Raw genomic sequence first — 21,650 nt, 5'->3', positions numbered from 1 at the left:
ATCCCAAGGTGCCAGCTGGCTTGGCAGCACCCTCTGCTGGCTGTGGCTGGGAATGCAAGCACACATCAGTGTATCCCGTCACCTATCCGTCTATGCACTGTTACCCGTGTGCATGACTCAGTGGTCAAAACTGTGGCCTGAGACTGATGCTTTCCCGCCGCGGCCTGCAGGGCTCTCAGCTCTCAGCAGGAGGTCGGGAGCCCCTGCTTCAGTTTACAGCTGGGGAAACTGAGGTACTGTGTGACAAGTTTCCCCACATTCACATGTCTGCATCTTCCCTTTATGCTGGTTTCCCCACCTTCCACTGTAAAGCGTAGACCACCCCTTGCCCTCCTGTGCTAACCCAGACGGAGCGAAGAAGCGGACATGTGACGCCCCTGAGGAGAAAGTGCTGTCTACTTAGCCTGCTTTCTCAGCCTGGCTCCTAGGACCACGGAGATTCTGGCACTTCCTCTTGAGCCTTTCCCAGAATCTGCCAAATCTCTCTCCTTTCTTCCCACCCCCTCCCTCCTCATCACCCCTCTGCCTCCTGTGACTTCCACTGGCTGGCATCCAGCTGACCCATGGCCAAGATAATCAGATTATCATGGGTCCAGAATAATCTATTCCATATGGCTTGCCAGCTCAGTGGCTCCGGGAGCTGGAGGTGTGAGGAGAGGGGGTGATCTCAGTTGGAAGGGGCTCCCTGGGAGCTTGGGGGGCCGGGCAGTAGCTGGGAGGCTGCTGGGGAAGGAGGGGGGCAGAGCCTCTGATGCTCTGGGCTGCAGGTAACCTCAGCCCCTTCTCCAAGCCAAGCTCATCCTCATCTGTCTGCGACCCAAGGGGTGCTTAGGATGCATGGTGGGGGGCCAGGCACTCCCCGGGGCCTTTTCCACTCTCTGCATTGGGGGGTGTTCACTATAGGCACTGTTTCTCAAAAATGGCCGAGTTTCCTAATTCTGGGGAGATTTTACTTTTCAGATCCAGACTCTCTGGCTCCATCCTCGGGGACCCTGGTTCAGCAGGTCCAGGGCGGGCTTGGAAACCTTTTTCTTTGTTCATCTCCACAGGCCCCTGGGACGTGGAGCAAGGTTCCATGGGGACTGGAGGCCTCCAGGGTATCGCCCCACCTGGCACCCTCACTCTCAGGCCTTCCCTCCAGGAGGAAAGGAGCCACGAGTCCTCAGAGGAGGAGACGGGAGGTGGCAGGGGGCAAACACAGGCTGCGGCCCCAGACAGAGCCACATGGTCCCCAGCTCTGCCCCTTCTAGCTAAGTGACATGGGACACCCTCTCGCCACTCCGTGTCCTCATCCACCACGTGAGTCAGTAATATCCACATCACAGCGTGGTTGTGAGCTGTGACCCAGCCAAGCCCAGCACGGGGACAGTAGCGAACGTGCACGTGGCGCTGCACGAGCTTGTGTAGTACAACCTGGCACTCACCACGGCGGCAGTCAGCACGGTGGGCGTTAGTCCCCCGGGGGCACAGCAGCAGAAGCTGGGGCCGAGACAGAGTGAGTGACACAGGTTGTATATGGCAGGGCAGGGACGGCAACCTCACTGGCCACACTCCAGAGGGGCGTCCTAGGGCTCTATGAAGGTGGGGGCTTCGTCAGTAACAGTCATGCCCCTGAAAGGTCTTGTCTCGGGCTGGTACAAGGTGTGATGGGAAGACTCCTGGCAATAGGGGACCCCACATTAGGAGCTTCCCAGGGGATATGCCTGCTGACGCTAAGCAGGCTGGCGGTGGCAGAGCTGCTTCCTTCTCCCGGGGCTCTGGCTCCAGTGGGGATTAAGGGCTGCAAGGGGAGTAGTGACATAGCACCTCTGATTAGCACGCCTATGTCAGAGGGTCTGGCCGGGAAATGAGGGCCCTGGGCTGGGAGGTGGGAGGGGAGCAGTGCCCAGGACTGCGGCTTGGGCTGAGGAAGCCAGCCGGTTCCTAGCCGGTCCCAGCCTGTGAGGATGCTGCCCTGCCCTGCCTGCCCCTCACCCTGGCTAAGGACCCCATTGAACTCTCACCTCTGCTCAGGGGGGCTGTGCCCCGGCCCCATTTCCCAGCCTTACACTTTGGCAGGAGAAGGCAGGCTCGAGAGGGGCAGCAGGAGCCACTGGCTCGGCACTTGTCAAAACACAGGCCTCGGAGGTGTGAAGTCCTCACCCCAGCAGGAGGGCATGTGGGCCCTGCTGCCCGGAGAACTCATTAACTCCGGCAGCTCCCAAATGAACCTACCAGAGAGGCCGTGATAAGGAGATCAAAGGCAAGAGAGGCATGGGGAAAGGGAAGAGGGAGGCTGGCTGGCAGGAGGGGGGAGAGCCCAGGCTCGGGTTGGGGGTTCCTGCTCTGCCCCCACTTGGCTCCATCAGGCCTATGGACGGTACTTTGCACAACCTGGGCCCAGAGACGCCAGGGGCAACAGGAGAGGGAGGGACTCCCACATGGCACCTCCAGTTTATCAGCCTTTAAGGCCGAAGACCCTGCCTCTCTCATGCCATTTTTGTGGGCTTTTTGTTTCCACACTCACCCTTGGGTCTTTCTATCCCTCCCTCAACCCTGACACCAGAGACCCTTTTGTCACACACCACTTATGGTGCCTTTTCCTGTTCCAGATCTCTCTATGGCTCCCATGTAAATACTTAACGAATGTTAACTATTAGGTTCCAGATCTGGGAAACGTCAGGGACCAAAGCTCTTTTCAGGATAAACAGTCTGCCTCCCACACATACAGCCTCTTGTCCAATTATGTCTATTTGATTTTGTACTTAATAAAACACAGATTTCACTTTGGAGCATTGTTGCCTACAAACCAGTGGAAATCACAATTGTGGGAATTGGAGGGATTTTTTTGATATTCAGAAGACTGGCAACAGGGTGTCTAGACCGTCTGAGACCTGCCTGTCCAGGCTTTGCCCTGCTACGCACCCCCCAGCTGTCCAGCCTTCACCCTGCACCCCCTCTTGCGCTGTACACAACACTGCCAAGTTCCAATTGCTTGTTCCCTTGGGTCCAGCAGGATCGAAGGGGCCCCAATGGGTTCCAATACCAGGTTCTTGGCTTGGACCTGGAGCCCACCAAGGCATCTGTCAGCCAGGGGCAGACCCTGCTGACAGCTGCAGGCTGATGGGGGCCCTCCTGGGCCAGGCTCCCCTTGGAAGTAGATGGGTCCTACGCTGTGTCCCCAGGGAGTGGGCTTCTCCGTTCTCCCCAAGGGTGGTTTGATATTGCCTCTCCTGGATGTGACCCTGGACATAAGCATTCTGGGGCTGCTGGGACAGACAGCAGAGAGGAGGGTGTAAGTGTTAGAGGTGGTCAAGGGCACTGAAGATAAAAGAGACAAGGGAAGGGGGCGGTGGTGGGCAGAGATGCCCAAGGAGAAGGTAGCAAGCCGTTTGGCTTCCTTTCCTACAAATCAGCTCTCCCATCAGTCTCCAGGGCTGGAAGCCATGGAGGATGCAAAACTTTAGATCCCCAGCACTGGAAGAGACCCTAGGTACCACTTCTCTTGAAGACGTGAAGCCAGACACCAGGTTCTGCAGTCCAGCTGGAGAGCGTCTCGTGTGAAGTAGCTGTAGCTGTTACAAGGTGCAAACTCCAACCAGAGGGGTTAGGTAGACAATACAGGTTCTGAGATTTCCTACGTGATAATCATGGTGTCTGCAAATAGCTTTATTTCTTCGTTTCCAATCTGCATGCCTTTTTGTTTTCTTACTGCCCAAGCTAGACTCTCCAGGACAATGGTGAATACGCTTAGGTAGGAGGTGACAATCTCGTTTTGTTCTCAATATTAGGGTGAAAACTTTCAGTCTTTCACTATTTAATATGAGGTTAGCTGTATGTTCTTTGTAGATGCCTTTTTTCGGGTTGAGAAAGTTCCCATCTATTGGGAATTTATATCATGTAGGGGTGTTGAATTCTGTCAAATGCTTTTTTGTGTGTTATTTTCACTCACATTTCATTGGCAAGGCCTATTATACCTACCCCAAAGGTGCAGAACACCAGCTAGAGAACAGTGGGGGCAGCCAAGGCCCTGATCCTGCCCAGCTTAGGGTGTCCTGGAGGGCAGGGGGCTCACCCTTCCCTTGGCTCAGAGGGTCCAGCAACCTGATCAGATTCTGCCAGCTTGTTGGACGTGCCTGGGATAGTGTCCTCATAGTGTTCCCCTCTACTCACTGCCACCAGGGAAGGTCGCATCCAGGACCAGTCTGTCTCAGAGAAGGAATGGATCACTATTTCTCTCACTTGTAGCAGGAATCAGGTCCTCACCCCCAATCCCTAGCTGATTCTATACACCTGGATGCAGCATGACCCTAGGACCCCATTATATACAGTGGAAACGAAGGTGGAAGAAAATTTGTTTGCAAGGTCCCCAACAGGTGAGGGCAGCCCCAAACCTACCTACTGGACTTCCAGGTCTCTCTGATCATGCTTCCTTTAACCTGCTGAGCTGGCCCAACACCCGGAGCTGGGCGCAGGCAGGAGGCGGGAGTGGCTGAGGACGGTGCCCATGCGAGGGCCGGGGCGGGAGTTGGGGGTGCAACCTGCTGCAGCCCACCGGCCGGCACCTTCGGCCTCCCCTCCGTTGGTTCAAAGGGTCAGGCCCCGCCCCCTCCAGGCCCTGAGCCAGCTTTGATGTGCTGATGTGGCCTGGAAGGGGCCACTTCACACCTCGGGCTCGGGATAAAGCGGTCCCCGGCCGCCTGTCCCCAGACGCGCCGCCGCTGCCATGGCCCAGTCCCTGTGCCCGCCGCTCTCCGAGTCCTGGATCCTCCCCGCGGCCTGGGGACCAGCTCAGCCGCCGCCACCCTCCGACGGGGACTGCGGCTGCTCCCCCGCCTCGTCCCCGAACTCCTGGGGCAGCGCCCCGGCTGGCAGCCCCGTGCCGAGATCCAGGCGGCCCGGGTCTCGCGCGGCCCCTCGCGTCGCGACCACCGAGAGGCGCGGCGCCCGGAGCAGCCGCCTGGGCAGCGGGCAGCGGCAGAGCGCCAGCGAGCGCGAGAAGCTGCGCATGCGCACGCTCGCCCGCGCCCTGCACGAGCTGCGCCGCTTCCTGCCGCCGTCGGTGGCGCCCGCCGGCCAGAGCCTGACCAAGATCGAGACGCTGCGCCTGGCCATCCGCTACATCGGCCACCTGTCGGCGGTGCTGGGCCTCAGCGAGGAGAACCTGCGGCGCCGGCGCCACAGCGACGCGGCGCTCCCTCAGGGCTGCCCGCTCTGCCCCGACGGCGGCCCCGCGCAGACGCAGGCGCGCGGCCCGGGCCTGGGCTCCGCCGCCCCCGCCGCGGGGTCCTGGGCGTCCTCCCCCGCCTGTCCCGGAGCCCGAGCGGCGCCCGAGCCGCGCGACCCTGCGGTGTTCTACGACGTAGCGGCGCGCCCGGAGGGGCAGGCGCCGGAGCCGGGCCCGTCGTCTCCGGTTAGTATCTCGTTCCCGCGCGGAGCTCGCCCCGCGCCTTCCAGGAGGGCGCCGCCTGCTGTCCCCGGAGCTTGGCCTCGCCCGCTCTCTCCCGAGCTACATGGCTGGTGTGCCCGGGGCGCCCAGGCGGCTAGGGGCGGGAGAGGACACGCAGGGCACGGTCCTTGAGAGTGGAGCCCACAAGCGCGGACGCCCACGCTCGGTGCCCAGCGCTGAGGGCCGTGCTGTCACCGCTCTCTCCGCAGCTCTTATCCGGCGACGTGCTGGCTCTGCTGGAGACCTGGATGCCCCTCTCGCCCCTGGAGTGGCCACCGGCCTGAGTAGCTGAAGTGACGACGGACAACTGGCGCCCTGTCTGTGAGCACTGAAGCCTCAGCACCTTCGAAGCGACCCCTCTCCAGACTCCCTCTCCTGGCCGAGGGCACCTGGGATGCTGGCATGGGCATTCCTGAGGGTGAGAGCCTGTCCCCACCAGGACCACCCTCCCTATCCCCTCCCGCGATGGAAGGAACCATAGGGTAGACGCTTAGAGGCAGGCAGGAAGCTCTGCTTAATATGTATTTATTTATTTGTGAATAAACTGTGCTGGTGTCAATTGGCAATTTCTTCTTTCTCTGTATGGACACATAGCTCCCTCCCTCTCCTCCAGAGAAGACCTGAGGACAATTGAGAGGCTGTCTTGCAATCCTGAGTCCCCAGAGTGCACAGGCCCACACCCCTTCCTCCTTGCCTCCAGCCCTGGCTTAGCACCTCCTGTTCCAGCCTGGCAGGGAACGTGCTTCATATGGAAAAGTAGCAGAAAATGGAGTCTGTCCATTTTTTGTTTTTTAAACCTGGTCGGGAGCTAGAGAAAAACCAAAGTTTCTCTGGAAAATACATCTCATTTAGTGAGTACGTGTTGTACTTAACTGTGTTGGGTCCTTTACACATTTTGTATCCAAATAACCATTTGTCAGAAGGCTAAACTAAGGGTCAGCTCTCTGGCCCTGGTAGGATTTTGTTAGGTCCAGTCATTCTGGGGCCTGAGGGGACACCAGCTCCAAGGAGCCATTTCACATGTCCCGAGTCCTTATTCCCTTTGTGCTGGAGCATCCTGGCCTGGACTCTGGGATTTTCCCATCTCCCTTCACTCATGTTTCCTTCCCATGGGGATTACGTAGGGACGTAAAATAACATCAGAGTTTATGTGACGTGACCTCCCAGAGGCCTAGGTGAATGAGGCCCATCTGGCCGCATCCAAGTCCACACAGCTGACCTAGAGCAGACCAGGCTGCCACACTCCTGTCTACATTGGCTGGTTTCAGATGAGGGAATTGCTCTGTGGGGAGAGGGGAGCCTTGAGCCCAGAAGGAGCCTGGCTTGGGTCCGGGGATCTGGTGAGCAGTCAAGCCTGGGGGGCCAGGGGGGAGGTGGGCAAGGGGAGGTAACCCCTCTGTTTAAGGGTCCTTCAGCCCTCTATGGATACCCAGTTCTCCCCTCTGGCCTCCTCAAGCTTTGAAATATAGCCATGGTATTTAGTTTTTATAAGAACTTTATTGAGATATACTTTACATACCATAAAATTCCATACCCCTTTAAAGTATATAATTGACTGGTTTTATCATAGTTGATGTAACCATCACCACTAATTGTAGAACATTTTCATCACCCCCCCAAAAGAAACCCTGTATTCCACTCCCCCACCCCCATCCCACTACTCTCCTGTATTCTGTTTCTAGAGATTTGCCTGTTCTGAACATTTCATATGAGTATATCACATGATGTGTGGCCTTTTGTGTCTGGCTTTTTTCACTTAGCATAAGGTTTTCAAGGTTTATTCCATGTTGTCTGTGTGTCAGTCCTCCCTTTCTTTTTATTGCCCAGTTGTATCCCATAGTACGGATACACCACAGTTTATCCACTGATGTCGATGGGTTTGTTTTGAACCCACCTCTGGGATCATTTACAGGGCTCCAGTCCCGGTCTGGAGGGGCAGTAATTCAGAGTGGGATGGGGTCACTGCCCTGTAGTTGGGGCGCATGTTGGCCGCATTTGGCTGCAGAGTGGAATCCCAAAGCAGAGACCCAGCTGCGGGGGCGGGACCTCACACCTTTGCTCATCACCTCACCTTCCAGCACCTCCACCCCCAGCTCACTCTCCCCCTCCAGGACCCTAAGCGGGGTAGATGGGAGCGTTTCTCCAGGAACCTACACAGTTTAGGAAATCTATTTGCATGGCAAAGGCCCTGCGGTTTAGGATGGGGAATTAAAGTTATTAACAAGTCTTTTCACAGATAAGTGGGGCTCGTTGGCCAGCCCCTCCCCTGCGGAGGGGCTCATCTCCGTCAGAGCTGGGCCGCCCACCATTTATTAGCATCTGGGTGTGATTTTCATTAACAGGTCCCTGCTAATAAGACCAAGGATTGGAGGTGGGAAGGGTCGCCTCCCAGCACTCCCCGTCCCCACCCCTTCCTGGGCCAGCCCCACCGCACGGCAGCTGGAGGAAGCCCTGCGTGCCCAGTCAGAGGGACAGGACCGTCACCAGCGCCAGGTAGGTGAGCCATGGACACGTGCTCTCAGTTCTCAGCTAACCTGTGAGGTAAGCCCCCGCGAAGGGGGCCATCTTAAGGGTGCGGAAGTGCAGTAAGGAAGCGGCTCACTGATAACGTGGCGGCACCAAAGTTCAGTGGCAGCACTGGGATTGGGCCCCAGATGTGGCTCCAGCGCCTGTGTGCTTACCCACGGGTGCACTGCCTCTGTGACAGCTAAACACCAGCCTGTCTCAAGGACAGGGTACTGGCTGGCATCTCATCTCGCCTGGGGCCCTGGCAGGGTGCCCTGGTCTGGGGCTGTCTGGGGGCACGCTTGCTGGGAGAGGGGAGTGACAGGGATGGTGTCAGCACGGGCGTCCTTTCCCGCAGAGCTGCTTGCGTAGCCGGACTGATCAGAACTCCTGTGAGGGAGAAACAGACGTGTATAGAGCGGTGACCATGGGCCAGGCTCTGTGCTTAGGACTTGAATTTCACCATCTAATTTCAGGTCACTTTAGCCTCTGGGCCAGAGGCGAGGCAGATAGGTGTGTCGTTTTACAGGAAAAGGTCAAGGAATCTTTCGCAAAACTGGTACGTGGCTATGGGGGTGGGGACAACTGTGAGTGGTAGTGGACAAATCCGGGCTTTGGAACAGCCCTGGCAGCCAAGCGTGCGTGCATGCGTGCATCTCGGGTGTGAAATAGAGTTTCTAGGACACGGGCAGGAAACGCGCTTCTGCTTGTTGACTGCACATGTCGCTCCCGCTGAGGCAGCTGTGCTGTGTAGACGCTGGTGCTGGATGGGCCAGTGTGTGAAGGTGGGGCAGCTAAGCCGACCTTCGTCTATTCAACACAGGTACTCAAGGACGGGCCAGGCTCACACTATGAACTGGGGGCAGAGGAAGGGGAGTGTCTTCATCTAGGAAAGGGGACCTGCAGCTTGTCGGTTCCAGTGCCGTGAGGAAGGTGTCACGCTAACGGAGCTTGTGTGTGACCCAGGGGAGGAGGTAGATGGGGACACAAAAGAAGGTTTGTGACAAACCCTGTGTGCAGTTGGCTTCTGTGGACAGTATCATGGGGGAGGCTGCAGTTCTCAAAGACACCACATGATGTCCTCAGAGAGGCAGGCATAGCCCTTTAGCTGCTTTCCTGGGAAGGGCAGTTCCTAGAGAAGAAAGGTGCCTCTCTGCCCTGCTCCTGTGCCCCCCAGGCCCTCCAGCCTCTTCTAAAATTCGCAGGCCAGCAGGAAAGGGGCAGTAGTGGCACGGTTCCTGCCTGCCACCTCTCCTGGCACCTCTGCCTCTTACACCAGTGTGACCTCAGTAGATCACTCAACCACTCTGAGCCTCGGCCTCTCCAAAGCGGTTCCATTAAAGGTTATGAGCCAGCACAGGGAGGGGAAAGAAGTGGGCGGAGGGAAAGAGGGGCCACAGTAGCTGGGGTGGGCTGGGTGTCTTGCTCAGTTGAGCAAAGTGGCTCTCCTGGGACCGTGAGGCGAGTGGTCCCCGCTGGGGTTTGGACCTGGGGAATGAACACACCACAGCAACTCTGGAGTCTGGAAACAACATCGCTGTTTATTTGGGTGACATATCTGTCTGCCTGAGGGCTCTGACAAGCGGCATAGTGGTTGAAGCCCCCCAAAACAGTAGCTCTCCCCTTCCTGGCTCTGTGGAGGTCCCAGACTGCAAGTCCAGGCCCCTCGGGCCTGCCGAGCTGCAGTCCTTTGTGGCTGTGTCTCTTCCTCCGAGGGCCTCCTGGGGTGAAGCCGGTGCTGCTGAAACCCTTCCCCAGGGCCCGGGGCTGCGGCCCCATCACTTCTTGGCGTTCTCTCTCTGGAGAAGCAAGGAGTACCTGCGCAGCCGGCTCCGGTGCTCCTGCTCGTTCTCCTTGTTCTCCAGCTCCTGAAACCTGGGGCCACACAGTGGGAGATGAGAGGAACCGGCCCTCAGGCCCCCAGGGCTGACCTTGACCTCCCTGTGCTCATATCAGGAACTCTCCAGGTGACACACATGTGCTTCCCCTCTGCGTCCTCAGGACACACAGCAGGCACCCAAAACACTTTTACTGAAGGCCTGAGGGGTAGCATTCTGAACCGGGAGGTGGACGGTGGCAGACGGCACCGTGACATTTGGAACAGAAGTCTGTTTGCATGGACCAACATGAAACATGTCAGAATGCCAACAACTCCATTTAATAAGCTAGTGACAGGCACGGGTACCGGTGTTGGGAAGACCAAAGTGACCAAAACAGCCCCTGTTTGTCCCCAGTGTAGTAAGGGTGATAAGAGTGAGAGGACATTTGTAGAAGGAGGCGTTGAAATGCAACCGAGGTTATAATGCAGACAGGAAGACGAGATGGCCCCTGCCTGCGGAGATAGAGTTTGAGTTGGGTCTTTTAAAAAATAAGAGGGTGGTTTTTGTTTGTTTGTTTCAATAATAAGTGAATGCATGATCGGTACAGAAAAATCAGAGAAGCCCAGGATCCACCCTCATTCTGCATGCAGAGGTGGCCCCTGCGAGCAGGGTGGGCGGGGCCTTTTCTGAGCAGGGGTGCAGGCTGCCCAGGTTTCCGCCTCAGCTGCCTGAGCGAACAGGCGGGCGGTGTAAAGCTTAAAGCAAGCAGGAGGAGGAGCACTTTTAGGGGGAAGACAGTGATTGCAGCTTTGGATCCATTTTGAGGCTCTGCCCCGGGGACACCACGTGGAGATGTGTCTGCTACTCAGTACGTTAAAGCCTTTTTAACCTAAAAAAGAATCTATATATTGCTTTTTAAAAAAACCAAATAGATTGATTTTATATGATTAAAATTAAATAAATTATACAAGTTAATTAGTCATTAATATATAATAAGTTATACAATTGTATACAAAAAGTATACAATTAAAAGTGAATCTCCTCACTTTAGATCCTTATTTTCTTTCCCCACAAGCACGGACTTGCAGATAATCTTGTTTTTAAAACTTAAATAGAAGTGTGCAACACGCGGTTTTGCATCCTGCTCTTTTTCACTGAAAACATAGCCTGGAAATCAGTTCCGGCAGCTGCACTCAGATGTGCCTCTTTCTTTTTCCCTGTTGGTGACACTTAGGGTTTCCAGTCTTTTGCTAATGTGATCAGGGCTGCAGTGAAGGCCTCTGGGCCGCGTCTTTGCCTGTGTGTGGTGGGGGGAGGCAGTGTGTGTGCAGGTTGGAAACTCGGGCTTCGGACCCGTGCGGCTTGTGTTTACACTCAGCGCCTTCACTTACAAGCTGGTGCCCTTGGTCGGGCCACTTAGCCTCTGTCAGCCTCAGCTGCCTCACTGTACAGCAGGGATACTAATAGCGAAAAAATAAGCTGTGCGCACAGAGTGTTAGCCTTGTACCTGGCACACAGTGGGTGCTCAGTCAGGGTTAATTTTAATCGCGCTTCTGCTGATACGTAAGTGACAGTGACATTGCTGGGCCAGGGGATCCAGACAACATAGAATCACTGAGCGACCACCCAGGAGGCAGCCGAATAGAGGGAACTAGGACAAGGTTTAAGAGGAAGACCGGAAATAAAGCCATTAATGTGTTAAAGAAAACGCGGGTGAGTTTGCAAAAGCCACGTTGGTGTGTAGAAGGGCTTTCTTTCGTGATCTAGTGCCGAGGAATGGCTCACCTTTCCTGCACGCGCCAGGCAGCGTCCTGCAAGGACTGCCACCCATTTTATACTTGAGTACACTGAGGTCTGCCCCGTCACGCGCTCGAGGTCGCCAGTGCACCCCGGTCATACTGCAGGTCTCGCACCCCGAATTTGAAGCTCTTTATACCTGCCCCTCGGTGAAGCCTAACGGTGGGGGGGGGGCTGGAGGCTTGACGCCACATTTGAAACTTCCCCTTTGGCTGAACAAGACACCAACATTACTCCTACCCAGAGACAAACTGGGAAGAACTGGTCTCACCATACTGACAGAGAACTAAACATCGAGGAAGTGAGCCCACGCAGAGGAAAAAGACCGAAGCCACGGAAGGAGAGAAACACACGAGGTACATACACCGCAGAAAACACGCGACCTCCTTACTTTCCATGTGACAGGATTGCCGTCCCTTGTGTCTTGGCCAGTGCGGGGAAGGGGTGAGGACACGGAGTGACCACCATCTCTCGGGGCCGGTGGGTACAACTATCACAGTTATACATGGATGGACCCTGGAAGGCTGCCCCTAGGGGTTTACCCTACAGAAACACTGGGACAAACTCACAGAAGGGACCGTGTGAGGATGTCGGGAAGGTGGGGCCTCCCGACGGTGAGTCAGCCGTGGTTGGGGTGGTTGGGGAGCAGACGGGAGAAGAGGGCACCGTGAGTCGGCTGCAGTTCCTGGGGGCCGGGCTCCGGGTCAGGGAAATCAGGCAGCTGCGGAACTGGGACGGTGCCTGCTTGTTTGCTAACATGGGACCCTGGGGGCACATGTGCCGTGATTAGGACAGAGGAGGTCGCCAACCAGATGGAAGAGAAGATGGTGGTGTTCTGGGGGAGGGGTGGCCTGGAACCCCAAATGCAGGAGGAAGTAATTGTCTCACTAGGGGCAGGGTGCCTCTTTCTCTGAATCAGGAGGCAGGCAGGGCGTGTGTGTGTGTGTGTGTGTGTGTGTGTGTGTGTGTGTGTGTGTGTGTGTGTGTGTGTGTAGGGTGACTGGTGATGCAGTCTAGAGAGCAGCCAAGGGACCCCAGCGCCCTGGGAAGCAGAGGAGGGCTTATCCACCTCTGGGGCGGGGGAAGGTGGTGGGAGAGCCTGCTTGCGGAGGGAGCAGGTGGAAGCTGGGCACGGCGTCCTGCGTGGAACCAGCCTGGCAGCAGTGTGATTCCCTTGGGAGTGCTCAGGGCCAAGGAGGGATTGGGGAGGGTGCCGGGCTCATCTGAGGCTCGGCGTGGACTGGCAGGAACCCCCTGGAAAAGCCCTCTATGGCGCCCGAGAACCCCCATCCTGCCACCATCAGCAAGCAGAGGTTTCTCCCTCCCAGGATGGCGTAACAAAGTACGGCTGCTGTGTGTTGTTTAGAAGTGAGGTACTGACAGGGTGTGCGAACATCTTCCAAAAAGAGGCGCCATCCATGGCAAAGTGGGAGGGAAGATGGACTTCCGCACTTCCCCACAGCGCCTCTGGCTTCCGGCAGCCTGACTGCTTGCGTGTCGGGTCTGTGCGTCTATAGATAGTTTTCCAGGGAGTCATCCCTTTGTTTCTCAAGAAAGGCAAAGGAAAGTTAGGATGGACCCCCCCCCATTTCCACGCCAGGGATAGTAACAAAGGCAGTCAGAACATCACCCCTCGCCCTCCTCCTGCAGCCTCAAGGGAAATGTCACCTGGTGTCCCCATGGGCCTGCCGGTCCCTCACCAAGGGAGCCCAGCGGGCCCCAGGTCTGCCAGGTCATCCCAGAAGCCTCTGCCGGCAGAAAGCTGGGTGGGTAGAACCTGTACCTTTCTTGGCCTTGCGTTTCACAGGGAATAAAGGGGGAGAGGGGGGGGGCAACGGTTTCTGTCTGCTTCCTGGTGTCTTGAAATTTCTGTCTGTGGTCAGAAGTTTGACCCAGCTGGAGGTGGCAGACACTAAAACGGAGCGAAGCCAGATGGAAATGGGGCCCTGGAGGCCGGGGCTGGAAGGGAGCAGGGGCCAGAGCCAGGCTTGGGGGCAGCAGGGGGGCGTGTGGCTCTTTCACAGGACTGGCCTCCTTTCAAAGCCCTGAGGGCGGGCTCCATCTCACACTGCTCCTTCCCAAAGGCCCAGGGCAGATTTGGTGAGAACAATTTGGACAGACTCTTGCAAGTCTCAAACTTTGACTCTATTGCCACATGAACCCATTGCCTTAAAGTTTCACCTCGTTTTAGGGCCAATGGAAACTTTCAGCCAAGCTATAAATAGAAAAAAAATAGGCTTAAAATCTTTGAGGCGTCCATGGATATGTGTGGTAAGCAACAAGAGTAAAATGTTAATGACAATCTAGGTTGTGGGTATGTGGGTGTGGACTGAGATTGTTTTCAAAGCTGCTGTGCATTTGAAAGTTCATAATATGGGTGGGTACTCTTTGGGAAAGGCCCAGATATCAGGCCTCAGAGCAAGGAGAACAGGAATGCCTTCTTTAAATGGTAGCGCCTCCCGATTTATTGCTGGGACCCAGTTCAGAAAATGGGTTTGATTGGAACACTGTGACTAGGCCCAAGTAAATATTCCTTCGAGCACGGCCTGCAGCAACCACAGGGTGCGTCCCTCCCAGCTGAGGAGAACGTCTCTAAGTTCCCTCTGCCCTGTGCCCCAGTGGACACCCAGGCAGCCCCACTGACTTCGGCCTCTTCCCTGCAGAAGGTTCCCCAGATGACAGTTTTCTCCACCCGCCCAGCACTGTGGCCCCTTCCCGGGAGGGGTCGGGGTGTGGGGCCTGGGAGTTAAACTGTTGACCTGAAGGAGAGACAGTTGGGGGGGGTGGCGTGGAGGAGCCTGGAGGAAGTCGCGGCAGAAGGGCCTGTCTTCTCAAGAGAAGGTGAAAGCTGAATAGGCAGCATGCGCTAACAAATGGCGTGGCCGGGATTTTTGCTGATGGCATTATGGGTTACTAAGTTCTCTCTTTTGCATTATCTTGTTTTCTACATTTCTACAAGTGCAGATGTAACTTATAACAGAAATAATGAATATTGTGTGCAACGGGGAATTACTCTTATGGCAGTGGTTCTACTCTTGAAACCACGTTCGCGGGCTAAGCGGGGTTTGGCAGGGGTCTGAATACTAACCTCCCTGGCACCGGCGCCATGGCCGAGGGTGGGAATGTCCCTTAGGGACTGAGGCTTCCGGAGCTGCCCAGCTTTCTGCTGCCGCTGGAGGTGAGATCAGAGCCGGAGCTGCTGGCCCGTGGTCTGTTCCCACCCACCGGTAGGGTAGCCAATTAGCTTTGGGTGAAGCGGGGTGGCTCACCCTTGCTAGGCCGGTAAAAGGAGGGGTTTAGGACAGAAATGTTAACAGGCTCATTAAACAGTTTGCTGAGCGCCATCAGGCCAGAGCACCAGGGAGACCCATGCCGTGCCCTCCCCCAGGGAACAGCCTCGCTGTGCCGTAGCCTCGCCTCACACTCATGATTTTCTGTCTGTCTTTTTTTTTCCCCAAACCATTATTTTAAATTTACCAAAATAATGCTTATTTTTTGTGTGTGGAAAAGTTGCAAATATGGACAATACTGAAAAAACAAAAACACATACTTCATTATCCAAATATAACAACTGTTACTATCGGTGTATACATTTCCAGTCTTCTCTCTTAATATCAGGGATTAGACTGTAAATAGTATTTTATCATTTCCTCCACCTTTTTATTTTGGAAAATTTCAAACCTGTAGAAAAGTTGCAAGTAGTACAGTGACCCTTCACTTGTGTTCACCCACTGTTAACATTTTCTCTCCCTCTCTTTCTGTCTCTCTCTCTAAATATTTTCCTGGGTTTCACCCGCTGTTAACATTTTCTCTTTTTGGCTCTCTCTATACATGTTTTCATGGACCACTTGAAAGTACGTTGTAGACGTTGTGATACTTCACCCTTAAATTCTTCAGCTGCATCTCCTAGGAACAAGTCATCAAGTGTCAAAATAAACTTCCATGTGAGGAGTAGCCAAGCATTCTGGGTAAATGTTTAAGCAGCGGAAATGTCAACTGTCCCCTTCTTCATTGTCTTCCTTCCCCAAGGCCCACTGGCCACATACACGCCTCTCCTCATGAATAGCACGCTTCCCTCCGTGAGATACCGAAAGGCCCCCCCAAAACCCACCACAACGCCAAAGGAAGTAAACGCAGCAGGTAACTGCAGTCATGCGGGGAGCTGTGGTGCCCCTCGTGGTGAGGTTTAGAATTTTCCCAGGATTAACCCAGAGGGGACCCATCATCATGGTTCTCGTGCCTCCTAGTCATTGAGTGACTACCCTGTGCCTAGCACTTTGCATGTATTATCTCACCAAATACCTTCAAAACCTGAAGATCAGGCATCACTGAAATGTCCAGAACACAGCCTTGCACATAATAGGTGCTCAATAAAAACTGTTTGAATGAATGAGGAAACTGAGGCTCTGAGAGGCTAAGTAACTCACCCAAGGTCTCACAGTAAGCGGTGGAGTCAGAACTGAAACCTGAGTATCTACTCTGTTCCTCTTGAGGAAAGAGTAAGTAGAGAAAGGGAGAAGTGGTCGTGAAGGGATGTTGTGGAGAAGGGAGCAATGCCAGAGTCTCCGAGCTCACGCTACAGACAGACCTCCAGTGCCCGGAAGGGAAGAGACCTGCCAGAGTCACCCGCCTGGGATGAGAATCCAGGGCCCTGCCGATGATTCTTTCCACCTAAAATGTACAGTCAGATCATGGCAGAAATCAACAAGGTTTCGCAAGCCCCAGGAATCTGTTGTGGATGGATCAGAAGAGAGACCTGATTCTCCAGAATGGGTTGAGTCACTTCCTTAGGCTTTCACAGCAGAAAGGATGCAAGTGAGTGCTGGCAGGTTGGGGGTAGTGGCAGAAAGGGCGGGTAAGAGGAGAAATGCCAGCCGTAAGCGTCTGTCTAGAGGGTGGACAAAGGAAAGGGGCCTTGGACCGCGGGCTCTACGGGCCGTGTGGTCGCTGGTACAGCCTCTCTCTGCCGCGGAGCCCCAGAGATGATGTGTGTAAGCCCATGGCCTGACTGTCCCACTGAGGCGTTCTTTATAAAGAACAGGCAGTGGGCTGAACTGGGCCCCAGGCCGTCGTTGACCAACCCCTGCCTTCAGTGGCTGTGTCTAATAGCCCAGCTATGCTTTAGAAAAATCGAGAAGGCAGAAAAAGAAAAGACAGCTTCGACAGGAAGGACACACCCGCTGGAGGCCTTCTTTCCCACTGGCCTGAACTCATTCCTCCCTTTCTACCAAGCCGAACGTGGATGGGAGTGTGACTCACGGCTGCAATCCATGGATCCCTCAGTGAGGGGAGACGGTCAGTGCTGAAAGGGTCTTACCACCAAACACCTCCTCTTCCTCACCCAGCGCCAACCCCCGTTCTGTGCCCGGGGGGACAGACCCAGAACTCTACCTCCTCTGCAGGAAGCTCTCGCATCTTTTCTCCAAGGGCACCACCTGGGCGAGGGCCGTGCCGTCCGTCACGTCAGTGTGAGGAATGGTGCAGTTCCTTGAGGTGTTTTCCAAGAGTGGGTAGGAGTCGAAATGAAAATAGAAGACAGAAGATTGGACGTCACTGGCACTGTCAGTGGACTCTGGTTCCCCGGGAGGGTCTCCTAAGATGGAACAAGAGCGCCGTGTTCTGTACGAGGATGACTTTCTCTATGGCGTCTGTGGCCCAGGTGGGGACGTGGGGGCTGCTCTCTGCTTACAAAGTCTGGGTCCCCGGGGCTGAGCTGTGAGGGGCTCACTTGATCTGCAGCAGCCGGAGTCCAGAGACAAGGCCGCTGGCATTTCCTCTAAGTGCCTGGTGAGGACTTTTGGTCTGTGTGTGTGTGTGGGGGGGGCGAAGAGTGGGAAGCAGACTGGGTGGGGTCACCCTAGGCTTTGTGAGGGGACTAAGAGTCAGGGAAATGGTCGGCCGGCCACACACCTGGGCAGCAGCCCTGGTGGGCCCCCTTCCATACCTCGGAGCAGGAAATACGGCTGCTGTAAAGACACGACAAACACTGGCGTCCAGTGCCCCGCCGGACGGTGCGCTCCGGGAGGAGCGAAGGCACAGACGACCTGAGGCTTGGCCACGTCCAGGAGTTGCACAGAGCCGTTCCTGGAGAAGACCAGCACCTGGGGAGCAGAAGGACAGTGAATGGGGGCTTCTCTACCACGTCACTCACCCCAGTAGGAGTGAGAGATGCAGCTGGACATAGAAGTGACAACAGAGACCTGACGAGCTCTGGGGCTCACAGCCCCCGTCCCTGTGCAGGGGAATGGCAGGCGTGTGTGTGAACCCCGCTGGGGCCACCACCAGCAGCAGGCCCTCATCTGGTGCTGTGTCTGTCCCCCGTTTGCTCTGGCTTCTCTTCCCAGTCCCCTGGCATCTCTGCTGCCGGGCCCGCCTCCGTGGGGCCAGGATCCAGTCCTGCATCGGGCAGATGCCCCTGCCTCCCACCTCCTGGGCGCCTGCTCAGTCCTCAACGCGTCCTCGCCTGAGATCCGAGTCAGCCTGTCTGCTGCCCAGTCCCTCCCTCTGCACATGAACACATGCCACTCGCCCAGCCTCCTCCCGCTGCCACACCAGGTCCCCTTTCTCACACCCACATCCTCTCCGCTCCTCCCCCTCCCCGCGCGCCATCTGTCCCCGCTGTGGACACTGGTCTCCGCGAGGTACTTGGTTTCTCTTCAGCACAGGAAGGTCTCCTCCCTGAGCTTCCAGGAGCCCCCTCCTGGTGGCCCTGGGGTGTCCCTGTTAGTCACTGGGTGAGCTCATTTTCCCTGTCCTGTCAGTGATGGTGGTCCCCCAGCGAACCCCTTCTCCACCCACTCCTTCTCTCTGACCAGGGGTACCTGCTGGCCCCATGGCTTTAACCACCAGTACCCGCTGGTGAGCACACAATCTGCACTTCCAGCCCTGGGCTCCCAGCGCCTCCTGGGGCGGGGGGGGGGGCTATCGGCCCTTCCCCCCTGGCAGGGCCACACCACAGTCACCCTTTCCCCCCAGACCTGCGTCCCGCCAGCGGGCCCTGTGAGGCTTAGGGAACCAGCCTCACTGCCGCCCTGTCCTTAGGCCACAGCAAGGCAGCCCAGCACGGTGGAGCCGCCTCCTCACGGACACCCCTCCCTCTCCGTGCTGCTCCCCTGCTCCAACCCCCACCCCACACAGGGCTCGCGCACACCCTCCTTGGTCTGGCCCCTCTGCCTCCACCTGGCCTTCCTGTGCTGCCCGGACAGTGTTCTCCCGCCTCTTAGCTCCCGTGGCTCGGCTCAGCTGTCCTGTCACCTCCTCCAGAAAACATCCCCCCCAGCGACTTCTGCAGGTTGTTAGGTGCCCCCTGTCTCTGTTCCATGGCACCCAGTGCGTCACGTACCACAGCTTTTCTCATGTTTAGGGCAGCTGCCTGGTGACTCGCCGGTCTGCCCCCCTGCATTGTGAGCTCCGTGAAGTCAGCGACTTTTTCTTTCCTACCTGTGTACCCCAAAGCTAGCCTAGCGCCTAGCACATGATAGATAGGCCTTCAGCAAATGTTTGTGAAGGAAACATGGAGACGTTCACGGAAGAGGAACGAGAGGCATGAGGAACCTACCATGCCAGGCAAGGCCGGGACAGGGGCCACTGCACAGATGGCTTCATCCAGGTGCTTGACAGGCCTGTGGGAAACGGGACACACACTCGTCCTTGGAGTGTCAGAGCTGCGCTGTCCTCTCCCAGGCAGAGCTCCTGAAGGGACGCTTGTATGCAAGCATCAGGAGGCATGGTGGCGACGGTGCCTCACAGCAGAAACTGGGAGCCGTACCGTGGGATACGGTGCAGCACGGAGGGTAAGAACGGGCTGCGCAGGTGCCACGCTCGCTCATGAACCATGTTGCAAAGCAAATTAGAGAATAAATAGCACTAAAGAGCATGTTGGTGGATACAAAGAATATGACGCCACTTACGTTCCCTCCATATGCAGTTAAGCAGTAAGTTGCTTGGAGATGCGAGCCTATGGATGTGGCTAATTTTTAAAGGAATTCAAAGGAATGAATTTAGAAAAATGAGGTGATGGATTGGAAAAGAAATTGGCCCTCATGTTTGGCAGCAGCTCCCATCGGAAGGTGGAGTCTATCTTTGCACTGCTTGAATGCAGGTGTGACCACGACGGGCTCTGTCCCACGTAACACACGCTGAGGCTGGGGAAGCATTTGTGCAGGGCGGCTGCCCTCGCTTGCTGCTGGGGACCCTTCAGCAACCAGGGGATGAATCCTGCAGGACAGGCCACTGGGAGGAGAGCCAAGTGCCCTGGCCACAGCCTGCCAACCGCCAGGCATGTGAGTGAGGCCAGCTTGGACTGTCCAGCCCTTAGCTGGACTGCCCGCTGCTGCAGGCACATGTGAGAGCTGAAGGAAGACCCAGCGGCAGGACCGGCCCACAGAGTCAGGGGCTAAACAGTGACTGTCCTCTGAAGCCATCAAGCTGTGGGATGGCTTGTTGTCTACAGTAGGTCAGGAATGAGGCGGTTACCTCTGAGGAAGAGAGAGGAGGAGGTGAGCAGGGAGCAGGCCACAGCCTTATCTGAACTGGGGATGATGTACTTCTTAAGTGGTGGTTACGGGGGAGTCTCTCTCTCTCTCTCTCTCTCTCTCTCTCTCTCTCTCTCTCTGTCTCTGTCTGTCTCTCTCTCTCTATATATATACGTATACTAAATACTTACTGTATAGATCTTTTGCATGCATAAAATATTTCGTAATTTAAAAGAGAGAGAGAGCCCTTGGGGAAACTGATAAAAGGCTGTGGTTATTCTGGCAAAACTGACCCTCTTGGCTGTGTGGGACATGAAAGATGTCATCTGTGCCATCATGCAGTTTTGTTAGGAAGATGTATACCCTCATATAGGAGATACTGGTGGTCTTGAGAAGCTCATCGGGAGAGTGGTGCCTATGGGAAAAGTGGACTCTGGTGGGAGAGGTGTCAGTGTGACTCTGGTCGGAGAGGCGTCAGTGTGACTCTGGTCGGAGAGGTGTCAGTATTTCACTATTACATTGCATCGTCTACCCCATCCTGCCCTCAAACCACTGACCTCTCCACAAGCACACGGCTGGTTGGTCCCTGGGTTCCTTTGGCTGCCACCAGATGGAGAGACGCATCTGTGCACAGCACCACACACATCGTGTGGGACTTCACCGGACCCTCAGGATACATGTTCTGTCCTTTGTGGACTACGAAGTATTTTAGGAAGTGAATGCTTTGGCAGAAACATCCCTCAGGAAGAGCGATGACCCCAAGAGGGAATCCTGGAGAGCAATGACACACAAGCAGCTCAGGAAGGGGACGGGGATGCAGCCGTGGGCGCGGGGACGTGGACCCGCAAGCTTAGGAGGGATGTGAGGGCGAAACGAAGCTTCTGAGTACGGAGCGGAGCTGGGCGGGGGCAGGCTCAGCACTGGAGCTGAGGGAAGGGGGCTGCAACCCAGCCAGGCACTGACCCCCAGCTGACCGTGGAGGTCATGGTGCAGCAGGGGCAGCGGTTTCAGGCACGAGAAGGGGGTGCTAGGTGCTAAGTCCTGACCAGGTGCCAGGAGCCAAACAACAAGAGTTTATCACCCTCCAGAAAAACAAAAACAGGCTATTGGGCAAGGGATTGTGAAATGACGGTCATTCTTCTGCTCTTGACATAACCTTCACGACTTCAGTAAAGCCGTGGGTGCGACCAGTAACGAGCAGGAGCACTTTGAGCGGTGTTTATCATAGCACCGAGTGGGGAAAACGTCCCCGTTTGAAACAGCCACCGAGTTCCTCAGATGGAAAAGGCCCAGGTGAGGAAGGCGTCACAGACTGGACAGAAGGCCCCCTGAGAACAGACAGCTGTGCGGTCTGATCACGAGCTCCCCGGTAATCAGGGCGCCACGTCTGCGTCTCCTCACCGACGCGTCTGCCGGGAGGGCTCCCAGGGAAGAAGGCCACCTCCACTGTCAAATGAACCACATATCCTCTTGTAAACTGACAAACCACTGATTCATTTGTGGCTTTTGTAAAAGTCTGGTTAGAGAGAGACGCTCCCTTAGAGGCTGGTCAGTTTAGGGTAAATAGATACCTTTGCTTTTCTGCATCGACAGAGCTGGCCGCAGGGACCACACCAAGGTGCCACC

General features: G+C 55.9%; 2 protein-coding genes across 8 annotated transcripts in view; one reads left to right on the top strand and one right to left on the bottom strand.

Moving 5' to 3' along the window:
- Positions 1 to 4,646: 4,646 nt before the first annotated feature.
- MESP1 (mesoderm posterior bHLH transcription factor 1) overlaps positions 4,647 to 21,650 on the top strand; it is a 30,499-nt gene continuing 13,495 nt past the window's right edge. Inside the window, exons 1-4 of one of the 2 annotated variants that reach the window (XM_074317831.1) lie at positions 4,647 to 5,392; positions 5,638 to 5,846; positions 7,771 to 7,921; positions 8,410 to 8,513. In XM_074317831.1, coding sequence (XP_074173932.1) covers positions 4,706 to 5,392; positions 5,638 to 5,712 — 762 coding nt within the window. In that variant the 5' untranslated portion in view covers positions 4,647 to 4,705 and the 3' untranslated portion in view covers positions 5,713 to 5,846; positions 7,771 to 7,921; positions 8,410 to 8,513. Of the gene's footprint in view, positions 5,393 to 5,637; positions 5,847 to 7,770; positions 7,922 to 8,409; positions 8,514 to 21,650 lie in introns of those variants that run through there. The other variant, XM_074317830.1, reaches the window with a different exon arrangement.
- Positions 9,455 to 21,650, bottom strand: part of WDR93 (WD repeat domain 93) — a 35,665-nt gene continuing 23,469 nt past the window's right edge. For 2 of the 6 annotated variants that reach the window (XM_074317823.1, XM_074317825.1), the window contains 5 exons: positions 20,582 to 20,795; positions 19,109 to 19,172; positions 17,495 to 17,651; positions 16,942 to 17,143; positions 9,455 to 9,808 (listed from right to left, as the gene is read on the bottom strand). In XM_074317823.1, the coding sequence (XP_074173924.1) occupies positions 9,712 to 9,808; positions 16,942 to 17,143; positions 17,495 to 17,651; positions 19,109 to 19,172; positions 20,582 to 20,795 (734 nt within the window). In that variant the 3' untranslated portion in view covers positions 9,455 to 9,711. Of the gene's footprint in view, positions 9,809 to 9,885; positions 15,457 to 16,941; positions 17,144 to 17,494; positions 17,652 to 19,108; positions 19,173 to 20,581; positions 20,796 to 21,650 lie in introns of those variants that run through there. The other 4 variants (XR_012491334.1, XR_012491335.1, XM_074317824.1 and 1 more) reach the window with 4 other exon arrangements.

The sequence above is a fragment of the Rhinolophus sinicus genome, linkage group LG13 (assembly GCF_036562045.2).
Source record: "Rhinolophus sinicus isolate RSC01 linkage group LG13, ASM3656204v1, whole genome shotgun sequence".
Lineage (NCBI taxonomy): Eukaryota > Metazoa > Chordata > Mammalia > Chiroptera > Rhinolophidae > Rhinolophus > Rhinolophus sinicus.
Note: the sequence above shows the minus strand (reverse complement) of the source record. Positions and strands in the feature narration are given on the sequence as shown.